Raw genomic sequence first — 12,452 nt, 5'->3', positions numbered from 1 at the left:
CGCTGGAGAAGACAATGGAGTACTCTTGCCTGGTATTCTTGCCTGCCACTCCAGTATTCTTGCCTGGAGAATTCCATGGAGAGAGGAGCCTGGTGGGTTACAGTCCATGAGGTCCCAAAGAGTCGGACAAAACTGAGCAACTAAGCACACACACACTTCACAGCAAAAGTCAGTACATTACGATGGGGGGTGAAAAACACATTTGTCTCCTGGAGTGAGACTAGAAACGGGCAGGAAAAGCCCAATATGCTACATTCTGAAAGTTGCCAGATTGCACAATCTAGGAAAATTCGATGTGAGTGAAGAATAACACTGCTGTTTTGAATGCTGTGTTCTGGTCAGGAGGGATTTCCCAAACTTTTTTTCCTTCTTTCTTTTTTTTTGCTTCCACCCCAGTTCTCATTTGCTCCACTAGCCAAGTGAGAGTACATAAAGCACCGGCCCCGTCTCCCAGGCAGGCAGCACAGGCAGCTCAGCTTCACCAGGAGCCTCAGCAGGAGGGCCTGGCCACAGGTGAGGTGCTAGAACTCTCCAACACTTTTCCTCTTCGGAGACTTTCTCTTCAGCAGCATTCTTGCGCTGCAGCCCAGCTCTCTGCTTCCTTCCTGAATCTACTGTTCTGACCATTAGAATCCACCAGATTGAGCACTTCAGGGAGTAGGGCTCGCCTTGTCTGCGTCTTCTGTGCAGGCAGCGATGGGGTGAGCACGCGGGCCACAGACAGCTGTGCCTCGTTCACCTCGTCTCGTATCACAGAGAGGCAGCATGAACAGACTCCTCTTGCCTTTGGGAAACTTGCAGTGCAGCCGGGTCTCAGGGCTGATAGAGGATGACTGGACTGGAAAGTGGTTTACACTAAAAGCACGTTGCAATCCTTCATGCAGGAAATCACTAGATTTCCCAGGATTCAATGGGAATGAGAGCTGGATCCTCTGTGTTACAACCTATCATCTGTCTATCTATCGAGATAAAATTCAGAGGGAGTTATGTTTGGAATGTAAGAGTGTATCCATATTACAACTCAGCCCCAAGACCTGTCATTCTTGGTTGAGTCCACTCATCTCTCTGTTGCAGGATGAACCTTTCCACGGGCATCATTTTCTGCTTCCTGATCCTGGGCGTCAGCAGCCAGAGATGGGGGACATTCCTCAAGGAAGCTGGTCAAGGTAAGAACCAAAGGATGGGCCAGGGGAGGCTGTGTCTGCTTCCCCAGGATTGACCTGAGCAGAGGACACATCCCCACAGGGCAAAGGCCACAGGTGGGCAGAAAAGGAGCTTAGGTTTCATGGTAGCACTTCCCGAAGTTTTTCTGGCCAGCTTTGCACTCTTTTAGGGGATCCCCAAGCCCGAAGTCACATAAAGTTTGGGCCCCAACTTTCAGCAGGAGTGAGGAAGACATCTGGGGGGCAGGGTATCTGTTGCCAGAATACCAGTAAGGCTCTGCTGTCCCCTCGTGGGCAACTAGAGATGGCTCATTTCCAAGTCTCCTGTAGCCATGAAGTGGGTGCAACCGCTGAATACTTATAAATAAAATACTTGGTTTTTTAGTAGCTGCCCAGGACTGTCTAAGAGCTTTATGTGCAGGAATCGACTCGTTTTCCCCCTCAGGGTTTAATCCTTGAGTCCTACAATGTAGGGACCATTACCCCTTATCAGAGAACCTGCTGCCCCAAGAGATTAAGATAGGGTCCAACATCCTCCAGCAGAGCAGGATTGAACCCAGCATCCTGAGACCTTGCTGTTGACTTCGGCCCTTCTACTGCCTCCCAGACAAGAGTACACGTGGAGGGTGAGGGGTCTGTGAACACGCGTCCTGGTCTTTATCTGAGCAGATGGCAGAGAGTGGGGGTTGCTGCCTTTGGAAGGAAACCCGATAGAGTTCCCCTCCCCACAGTAAATGGCAGCATGAGTTTCCTTGATGATGGTTCTGCTGATGCTGAGACCTGGCGAGAATCCTATAGCAAGAGATATAGACCTCACTAGCCAGAGCAAACTGGCCATAATTTATTTCCCAAAACTATTTGGTGTTATTATTTTTCTGTGATAATTGCTGAATAATTGTTTTAAGAGTTTGTTCTTAATTCCATCTGAATTCACACAGACTCAGATAAAAGTATCTTTTCATCTCTTAGGTCAGTGTTGTTCAAGGGGCACTCTAGGATGACTTGCATGAGAATTACCCATGGTCTGGGTGCTTTGTGGAATGCAGGTGCCTGGATCCACACACAGTCCCTTCCCTGAACCACAATCCCTGGGGTTCTCTGCAAATCTGTCCATTATTGAGCACCCCACTTGATTTTGTGCACATACAGACAACACTACCTGGTTTTGCACCCAAGGGACAAATATGTCGTGCATTTGGAAGCACTTATTAAGCAACTCTAGACTCCAGAGAACTATTTAAATCTGTAACTCAGGGTGCATAGCTATAGTAAGAATATCATAGCCCTCAACCAAACTATTTTTCTGAACAGTGGAAATAGCTAACACCTAAAATAAAGATAAGTTATCTCATAGAGATATTACATAAACTATTGTTATAATCCATGTTATATTTTCCTCTTTTCCCTAATGAGCTAATCATTTAAACCTTTGCCATTTTATTCTATTTAGGTTGGGTTTTCTGTCCATGCCTCCCTGATCTTCATCCTACTTTATTTATTTTTTTGCCCTACTCTTCTAAGGACCAGAGAGGTGATAGTATAGTGAGCACCGACAATGTTCTATAAACCTAACCTCTATTTCCTCAGTTCTTCTGCATAACCACCCTGAGGGAGGCATTACTCCTCCATTTTACTGGAGAGGACACTGAACTTTAGAGCTGGTGGGTCAGTTGCCCTTTTTCTGCATCTGATTACCCTGTTTCTTCAAAGCCCTCTTAGGGAGCTCACCTTTATCACCTGCTGATTTAATTCTGACGGTTGCCCATGAGTAAACATGCCCTGAGTATTCAGATGTACTCAGGCCCGAGTTAGTCCCCAGGGCTGGATTTCTCCCCTTGACCAGGCTGGGAATATCCTATATCCACAGCCTTTCTCAGTATCGTCCTTCTTCTCAAGCTCTGGTCAGAGCCTTTCCTGCATCTTTCCAGGTGGAGGTTCATTGTATAAGCAAACATCCCTTAAAGAAAGAGCATTGACCTGTTCTTCACACACATCACACACCTCCAGAAACAAAGTTCCAACAGACTTAGAATGAAATCAAACAGAATAAACCTTGCGCCAAGTGTGATACTGACAACTTCAGATCAGGGAAGTAAGTGAGAAGTAAAGAAGTATTCATTTCAAGCCAATAAAATAATCTCCAAGGGCTTGGTTGAAGGCTGAAACCTAGAATCAGTGGGAGGAAATTATTTATTTCTCTTTCACCAAAACACGATCACATTCATCCCATCATTTTGTTTTCCTCCCAGGGGCTAAAGACATGTGGAGAGCTTACCAAGACATGAAAGAAGCCAACTACAAGGGTGCAGACAAATACTTCCACGCCCGCGGAAACTATGACGCTGCCCAAAGGGGACCGGGGGGCGCCTGGGCTGCTAAAGTGATCAGGTACCAAGGTCCCTGGGGATGCAGGGATGGGTGAGCAGAGCTTGGCTGCCTAGGACAACCTGGAGGGGCCAAGCCCTGGAGAACTTTCCTGTAGTCTGTGGGCCCTCCTCCTCTTACCCACCTTCCTGCTCTGTGCCCAGTGTGAGGTCTGAGGGGCTGAAGAGCAGAGCAACTTGGTGAGACAGGAGACTCTCCACCCTCCCTCTATGGGTGTTGTTCACTCATCACAGGGCTGAGGTGGGCTGAGCCCAGGAAGCCTCAGGGTTGTAGCCCCTCTTTCCTTGGCTCCTCTCAGAGTCATTGATCCCTTGGAAAGAGGAGAGATGGGGAGGGTGGGGCTGTGGCTCATAGTCCTGGATTAATCCCCTCTTTGCCCTCCTTTCCAGTAATGCCAGAGAGACTATTCAGGGCATCACAGACCCTCTGTTTAAGGGTATGACCAGGGACCAGGTACGGGAGGACTCGAAGGCCGACCAGTTTGCCAACGAATGGGGCCGGAGCGGCAAAGACCCCAACCACTTCAGACCTGCTGGCCTGCCTAACAAGTACTGAGCTGCCTCTCTCTCTGCTCAGGAGATGGGGCTGTGAGTCCCTAAGGGCAGGGACACTGACCTAGAGAGTTCTCTGTCCTCAGAAGGAAGCAGATCTAATAAATGCTCAAGAGATGGAATACTGAGACTGTGTGTCATTCTTTGGTATAAGGACAGCCTGTTAGTTCCCAGGGGTGATGGCCAGACACCGACGTGAAGGCTGAGCCTGTGCCTGTGTGTTTGGTTCTGGGATAGAATCTCAGCATCATTCAGGACAGACGCCCTCTCCAGCCTTCCCTAATCAGACCCACTCCCTCTCCAGACCCCTCTGGTTACACTGAGGCCATTTCCAGGCCCTTCTCAGTCAGGCCTTCTCACTCCCTGCTGTTGTGTCCTGTCCCCTTCTCTGTCCCCAGGTCTAGTCCCCTAGCCTGTCCTCGGTGCTCTCTGTGTGGGGCATGGACACAGGAGGACTGGATGGTGGAATCCTGCTCCAGAAACTGCCACCTGGATCTCCTGTTCATTTCTCAGCAGCACCTACAAGTACAACTATGAGCCAGTTTCTGTCTGTGCATCCGGAACCGCCTCCAGTGCTGCTCCCTTCCATTTTCCTTGCCTTATACAAGTTCCCAGGAACAAACATGTCAAGGAGTGGAGGAATAATGGCAACATGGAAATTCAGAGCCAGGCGCCTTTGTTTGCCTTGGATATGATTCATGTCCTTGAGAGGAAGTCGTTTTCCCCTCCTGGTCCTTTCTCAACCCAGGGAAGCCAGCAGCAGTTACTTATTGAGGAAAACTGTCTCTTAACAAAGGGGTTTGGGTCTGCTGTTGTTGCTGTTTAGTCCTAAGTCATGTCTGACTCTTTGGGACCCCGTGGACTCTGTCCATGGGATTCTCTAGGCAAGAATATTGGAGTGGGTTGCCATGGGTCTGTTAGAGCACAGGAATTATGAGTGATTCTGTAAATCATATATTCCTAGAAAACCAAGAAACTTCTTTCTCAGATAAAAATTTTGGTTTTGGTGTTCAGCTTGTTTTGTTTTCAGATTTGATGTTTAGGAATTTTTCAGATTTCAAGAAGTAAAATAATCTAAAATCTTAAAGGATGGTGAATAGGCTTCTGTATCCAACTTTCATCTCAAGTAACAATACACTTATTTTTCCCTTTTAAAAAAATTTGGAAAGCTTGTTTATCCAACCTTGCCAATCATCCTTTCTCTAATGTTTCCTTTCTTTCCCCTCATTTTGCAAAATTTTAGACCTTCAGCACCTGGGTTAGAAATCTAACAGAGAACAATCTCATAACAAAGGCTGCTTACAACCTGGGGTCCATTCAGACTCTACCATCAAAACCCTAAACTCAGCAGAGCTTTGAGCCTGTTCTCAGCAGCTGACGGGCAGCCACATTCTCCTCAATCCCAGCTAACTTTCCCCTGCTTTATTTAGTCAGAGACTCACTTTTCTGAGATACAGCCATTATCCTCCTTAAACGTCTCCTACCTACATCTCTGACAAGGCCTTCTGATGGAACCTGTATGAGAAAGCTCTCTTGTTACTACCTTATATCCACATTTTTTCTTCCTCCTTGATGGGGAAATTCAACATGTCTTTCCTCTCTAGAGATCATATTCTCATTAATTTTCTCCCCTCGGGAGCGCTCCTCAATCCCACATTCAGAGTAGAAGTGTGTGTTTATTTACTCTGAGCTCCACACCTACCCTTCTTTGCCTGGCTTGTGATTCTGGAGCTGGACCCTATGAACACATCCCCGGTGCCAGCTGGCCACAGTGCTAATCTCTGCAGTTTGGGTGCTCGAGGGACATTGCAGGAGAAAGCACTTTCTGGTTAGTGCTTCCCTTCCGCCCAGCTCCTGTGGCGCTCTTGTCCTGCACAGGACACCTGGGGACATTCATCTCAGCAAGGAAATTGTGCTTGTTCATCACGATACATGCCACACCTCAGAGTCCAGACCCTCTGTATCTGCTTCCTCAATAAATTCCCGCATTGAAAACCCAGACTTCAGTCCATGTCACTCTTCACTCTGGCACCTTTTCCTCTTCCTCTTTATCGTCAAACTTGAGAGTCTGTCCATCTGCACTTCCTGCTTCCTCTCTTCTGACTCACACTAGAACCCCCACCAGCCTGATCTCTGTCCACACCACTCAGCAAAACAGCTCTGGTCACCAGTGACCTCCGTGGTGCCAAGACAGTTGACAAGTTCCTGTCTCATATCAGGAAGGCTCTGAGACACGCTCAGCACAATTGTCCTCTTCCTCCTTTCTGGAAGGTTCTCTCTTGGCTTCATAATACCATACCCTCCTTTTGTTTCCCTTTAATTTTCCTTTATCCCCTTAGCTGGGTCTTTTCATCTCCCTAAACTCTAAGGGTCCCTCAGACTTGGTTCTGGTTCTCACTTTCTTTAAGTTTTTTTTTTTTTCTCTTTATTTCCCCCTAAACTTATTTAATTGAAGGAAAATTGCTTCACAATATTGTGTTGGCCTCCGCCATACAACAACATGAGTCAGCCACAGGTATACATGTGTCCCCTCCCCCTTTAACGTCCCTCCCACCTCCCACCCCTTCCCACCCCAGGACTCTCACTTTTTATGTCTCTAAATTTTCTCCAAGTGCAGGAAATAGCACCTATACACTGATGGCTCCGAAAATTACACCTCCCCTGCTCAGAAAGCTGGTTTCCCAGCCCCGTGCTTGAATATCCAACTGACCTCTAGACACCTCTGCTTGGATGGCTTCCGGAGATCTCACAGTCAGCATGTCCCAAAGGGAACTCTCATCTGCCTCCAGAACTTTTCACCTGCAGGCCCCTCCGTTTCAGCAGATGACACCACTGTTCCCTCTGTTACTCAGCCCAGAAATTGAGATATAAGCTTGATGCTTCCCTTCCCTTTACCCCACATCCAATCCACTAGCAAGTCCTGTGATTCTATTTCCAGATTTCATCTCTAATCCATTAACCTGCTCTCATGGGCACCTCCAAGACCATTTCTCACCTGGGTTCCTGCAGCCGTTGTCTAACTAGTCTCCCCATCTTCATGGTTTCCCTTTCTGCTTAAGTTGGCTGTATAACTTATCATCTAAACCAAGTCACTTTCCAGAACGAAAAGGGACATTAGTAATAATCATACCAGGATGACAGGAATAAACTGGGACTGTCACAGACAAAAGAGGCCTGTTTCTCTAGCACACAGACTGATAGTTGAAGCCATAGTCTGATCCTGTGTCCCTTCTACTTAAAACTCTTCAGCAGACCTGGTCCCTGGTCATGTTCTGGCCTCATCTCATGCCATACCCTCCCAGCTCTCTGCTCTCCAGCCACATTGGTTTTCCCTCAGTCCCACCAATGAGTCAAACTCTAATTTATAGGTATGTGGTATTGCCTTTGCCCTGAACATGCTTCCCACCCATCCTTCACAAGGCTGCTTCCATCTTTCCTGCGCCTCTTACTTGAAATTCCTCTTCAGGATGGCCTTCTCCGACTCGACATGGGTAGCCTACCATGGCTATTACTTCTTTCCTAGCAATCATCAATATGTGAGATGATTTTATTCATTTCTTGGTTTGCTTTTTCTGTTATTTTGGGTTTTTTTTGGGGGGGGTGGCGTGTTTTGATGGTTTTCTTGGTCTGTATTCAACCCTAGATTGTAACAATTTCTGTCTCATTTAACTTTAAATATCTAGCACTAAGCACAGTATCTGGCATGTAATAGGACTTCAATGCTTACTGAACAAGTGAATGAGTGAAAGAATTAATTTTTTTAACTAACTAGTAAAAAGGGAATTTTTTCAGGGTAATGCATTACGAAATGTACTTCCATTATACCACATCATCTTTATCCATTCACTCACTGGTGGACTTTAAGATGCTTTAGATGGTTTCCATATCTTGGCTGTTGTAAATATGCTGCAGTTAACATAGGGGTGCATGGATATTTTCTCTTTATATTTTTAAATTGAGGTATAATTGATGTACAATATTTCATAAGTTTCAGATGTCCAACACAGAGATTCACAATTTTTAAAAAGTATACGGCATTTATAGTCATTATAAAATACTGGCTATATTTCCTGTGCGTCCTTATAGCTTGTTTCATACAGAGTAGTTTGTACCCCGCAATCCTCTACCCCTATCACGCCCTTTCCTCCCTTCTCTCTCCCTACCGGTAATCACTAATTTGTTCTCTTTAACTGTGAGTCTCTTTTTTTGTTGTTATACTCAGGTTTATTTTTTAGATTCCACATGTAAGTACATCAAAGTTGTCATCACACACAAAAAAATTGTCATTGTGTATGGTGATGATCGTGATGATGATCGTGATGATGATCGTGATCACTAGACTTATCGTGATGATCGTTGCACAATATATACAAATATCAAATCATTGCACTGTATACTTGAAACTAATGTCATGCTGTATGCTAATGATATCTCAACTAAAGCAATAATAAAAGCTATTCCAGTCATCACCCGGTATCCCTGGAAGAGAGGAACCAGAGAGCCTGAGCTTGTGTTTGATCCATTTCGAGTCAAGTCCCTAGGCACCCCTCACAGAAAATTCTTTCTCCAGAGAAAGTTAATTTAAGCCTAAATAAACTGAGAACAGAAAACGGTCATCACCTGGGATTCGGCTAGAAATGCAAAATCTCAAGCTGTACCTCAGATCTACCACAGCAGGCAGGACCAGTTACATAATGTATGGTACCAGTCCCAAATAAACATGTTCAGAAATTCTTAAAAACTCCAAGATGATGAAAGCAGGGCATTAAACCAAGCACAGGGCTGTGCTACGCATGGGGCTCTGCATGGCTGCACAGCCTCAGGCCACGAAGACGGGCGGTTTAACTAGGAAAAGCCGAGGAAGTCAAAACACTGATATAAAGCCATGAAACCCAGGCTTTGCCTATTAGTATCAGATAAAATCGTGCCTAGGTCACTAATATATGTCATCTTGAATATTCAGACGGAGTCAGAGTAGTCCATCTGGAATAATGTATTATTACCTGGGCAAGCTGGGAAAACCCCAGTCCAGGAAAATATTCTCTGTATTTAGGACACAGCAGTGCCAGTGTTTTTCTGAGTCCTCTGGGAAGAAATACCAAGCAGGAATTTCCCAGCCTCTCTTGCGGTTTGTATTTTATCCACTAGACCAAGGTTGACTGGAAGCTCCAGGCTAGTCATCTCTGCCCAGCAGCGTTGTGTTGTAATTCTGTACTGCTCCTCAGGAAGTTTCATGGTACCCAGATTTCTTTTAAATGAATGGGTGAGAAAAACTGGGTTTGCTCAAAATTTTACCCTAAAGTTACTGTTCCCGACAAAAGGGGCAATTTCAGTCCCTTGTTGAGCCACAGAACAGTTAAGATGATAAATTTTATATTATCTGCATTTTTTAATTAAAAAAATAATAATAAAAATTAAAAAAAAAAAAACCTTGCCATGTGGAACTAGAAGGGACAGAACCCCGGTGGAATTTCAGCAGATGGGCCCTGGGGCAAAGGGCAGGTCAGGGTTGAGCAGGGGCACGACCAGAGGGCAAGTGCAGAGGAGTCCGTGAACAGCGCCCAGGATGAGAGACAAACTTGGGCTCTGAAACTGAGAACAAGAATCTGGGAACAAGTCATCGAGGGCCTGGTCAACAACTTTTAATCAATACTCAATCTAAGAAAGAGAGAGGGGGACTCCCCTGGTGGACCAGTGGTTAAGACTTCACCTTCTAATGCAGGAGTATGGGTTCAATCCCTGGTCAGGCACCCCACTCCAGTACTCTTGCCTGGAAAATCCCATGGACGGAGGAGCCTGGTAGGCTGCAGTCCACGGGGTCGCTATGAGTTGGACACGACTGAGCGACTTCACTTTCACTTTTCACTTTCATGCATTGGAGAAGGAAATGGCAACCCCACTCCAGTGTTCTTGCCTGGAGAATCCCAGGGACGGGGGAGTCTGGTGGGCTGCCATCTATGGGGTCACACAGAGTCGGACATGACTGAAGTGACTTAGCAGTAGCAGTAGCAGCAGGGAGCTAAGATTCCACATGCCTTGCAGTCAAAGAAACAAAACATAAAACAGAAGCAATATTGTAAGAAATTAAAAATAAATTAAAAAATAAAGTGTTTTTTAAAATGATCCACATCAAACAAAATTTTTTTAAAAAAGAAAGAGAATTTTATTTGAGCCAACATGAAGATTACAACTCAGGAGACAGTCTTTCAGAAAGTTCTGAGGGGAATTCCCTGGCGGTTCAGTGGTTAGGACTCTACCCTTTCACCACTGAGGGCACAGGTTCGAACCCTGGTCAGGGAACTAAGGTCCAGTAAGCTTTGGGATGTGGCCAAAAATAAACAATTAAAAAAAAAAAAAAAAGCCCTGAAGACTGTTCCACCCATTAGAGGTCAAAGCAGTTATATGTTTTTGAGACAAAAAGTTATACATCAAAGTGTCACACTGACAGTTGACATAGTCCAACAAATGGGTAATGCGTCATTGTGACTCCTTACAGGATCAAGGAAGGAAAGCTTAACTCCTAAGGAGTTACCTTGCTGGTGCCAGGAGGAAATTGCTTTTTTTTTTTTCTTTTTTGGCAAGCAGGCATTCCTGTGTCTTTTAAGGGAATCTAGTTAATGTAACACAGACTCACAGTGTACACTAAAGGGGAGAGGATAGTAGTTCAAAAGGCAGAGAAAATTTTACGTTAAATTTTTTTCTTGTCCTGCCTTAAAATAATTTTTTTCATCAGTTTTAAATACCAAGCTCAAGGATTGGGGATTTGGATTTGGAAAGCAGAGGGGAGCTACGAAAGTTTCCAGTTGGGAAGGGGTTGAAGGCTATGCCTCAGAGGATAAGGATTCTGACAGAGAGTCTCCAATGAACTTCCCATGAGACCCAAAGAACCAGTCACTCTGAGGGGCCGAGGTTTATCTACCAACTAGGATAACCTGAACAATGTGGGGATAGGAGACAAGTTGAAGGAGGTTAAACTAGGCCTTAGGTCTACAAGTCCAGGTCTGGGGCAGGATTCCCACATCTGTATTTGTTAACAAGACCCGTGATGATTCTAGTGTGTGGCAAGTCTGTGAATCACCTGAGTGACACTGAAGGTTGGTTCCATTGTGATGTGCTGGGACCGCGTGGTGGTGGTAGGGGGCAAGGCAGTGTTTAGAAGCGTTAGAGAAAACCACAGGACCAAGATAGTGCCACTGTGCTAAAGCCCACAGAACTGAGACTGTAATAATCAACCAAGTTGCAATTTCAACCCTCCCCAGAAATGTAATCTTAACCAGTGGAACTTTGTGGTCAGAGGTAATCTGCCAGTGGGCCTTCTCCATTCATCCCATCTCACCACCTCCACCCCCAAGAGATAATATGCATAAGTCTTAATGGTCCCTTTTCCACAAAAAGATATCCTGATCTACAAATAATTCTTTCTTTTCTTTTGCTAATAACTCCTTTGTCTCACCCTTCTTTCTATAAAAGCCCTCCCCTTCGTATACCCATTCAGAGCACTCTTCTAGTTATTAGATGGGATGCTGCCTGATCATGAGTCATTGAATAAAGCAATTAGACCTTTAAATTCACTGTTCAATTTTGTTTTTTAACAGAAGTGAAGGAAGTTCCCTAAAGACTGATATGATTGTCTCAGTAAGAAGTAACGACAATGTGGACTGGTGGCAATAGAGAATAGAAAAATAAGCAACTGTTGGAAACAATCACCAATGTTGAATTGAGGGAATTTACCTAGTAACTGAAAGTGAGGGTTGAGGAAGGGGGAAGAGACAAGATAACAAGATTTTGAGCCTTGATCAGGGCAGTGACAAATTATATACAGACAAGGAAATTATTCCAATTTTGGGCTTCCTGTTCTTGTCCATTCATGAAAATCAATTACACAGGTCTGATCATTACTGGGTAAAATGATATTCCAAATATTTCAAATAAGAGCTAGTATTTATTACCAAGACACAGGCACTACGTTCTGCATTTTGTAAGTAGTTTTGCTTTACACTTATTATCTCATTTAATCCTCCGTTACCTAAGGCAGGGCTACTATTAACCCCATTTCACAGATAAGGAAACTGAAACCTGCAGAAACAAAGCAACTTACCTGAGGTCAATAAGAAAAAGAGCAGACACTCAAAGCCAGTCTGCCTCAGAAACTGCCAACTACAAATTGGCACTTGTCAATTGCTTCTACAAGGATTAAATCATGAACTGAAGGAATTCAGGGTAGAGACCAAGAATGAAACACTCCAGTGACCTGGGAAAAACTGACTGAACAAGTCTTCAGATAGCTATTTTCAGAAGACTTTATGAGCTCAATCCTTGCCTCTCCTCTGCTGCTGCTGCTGCTGCTAAGTTG

The 12,452-nt window shown here is 44.9% G+C and overlaps 1 protein-coding gene across 1 annotated transcript; it reads left to right on the top strand.

Moving 5' to 3' along the window:
- Window positions 1–405: 405 nt before the first annotated feature.
- On the top strand, window positions 406–4,221 carry LOC133241138 (serum amyloid A-3 protein). The gene is made up of 4 exons (XM_061406260.1): window positions 406–513; window positions 1,075–1,166; window positions 3,413–3,551; window positions 3,938–4,221. Exons 2-4 carry the CDS (start codon window positions 1,076–1,078, stop codon window positions 4,101–4,103), a joined length of 396 nt encoding a protein of 131 aa, XP_061262244.1. The 5' UTR covers window positions 406–513; window position 1,075; the 3' UTR covers window positions 4,104–4,221.
- Window positions 4,222–12,452: the final 8,231 nt, after the last annotated feature.

The sequence above is a fragment of the Bos javanicus genome, chromosome 29, assembly GCF_032452875.1.
Source record: "Bos javanicus breed banteng chromosome 29, ARS-OSU_banteng_1.0, whole genome shotgun sequence".
In the NCBI taxonomy this organism is placed as follows: Eukaryota; Metazoa; Chordata; class Mammalia; order Artiodactyla; family Bovidae; genus Bos; species Bos javanicus.
This window is presented reverse-complemented; position numbering and strand designations above follow the sequence as displayed.

What these genes read in the sequence shown, in the direction of transcription:
- LOC133241138 (XM_061406260.1), top strand. Translation starts at nt 1,076, where the DNA reads ATGAACCTTTCCACGGGCATCATTTTCTGCTTCCTGATCCTGGGCGTC. An exon ending in CCTCAAGGAAGCTGGTCAAG is followed by an intron (nt 1,167 to 3,412) that starts GTAAGAACCAAA and finishes TTTTCCTCCCAG; the next exon opens with GGGCTAAAGACATGTGGAGA. An exon ending in TGGGCTGCTAAAGTGATCAG is followed by an intron (nt 3,552 to 3,937) that starts GTACCAAGGTCC and finishes CCTCCTTTCCAG; the next exon opens with TAATGCCAGAGAGACTATTC.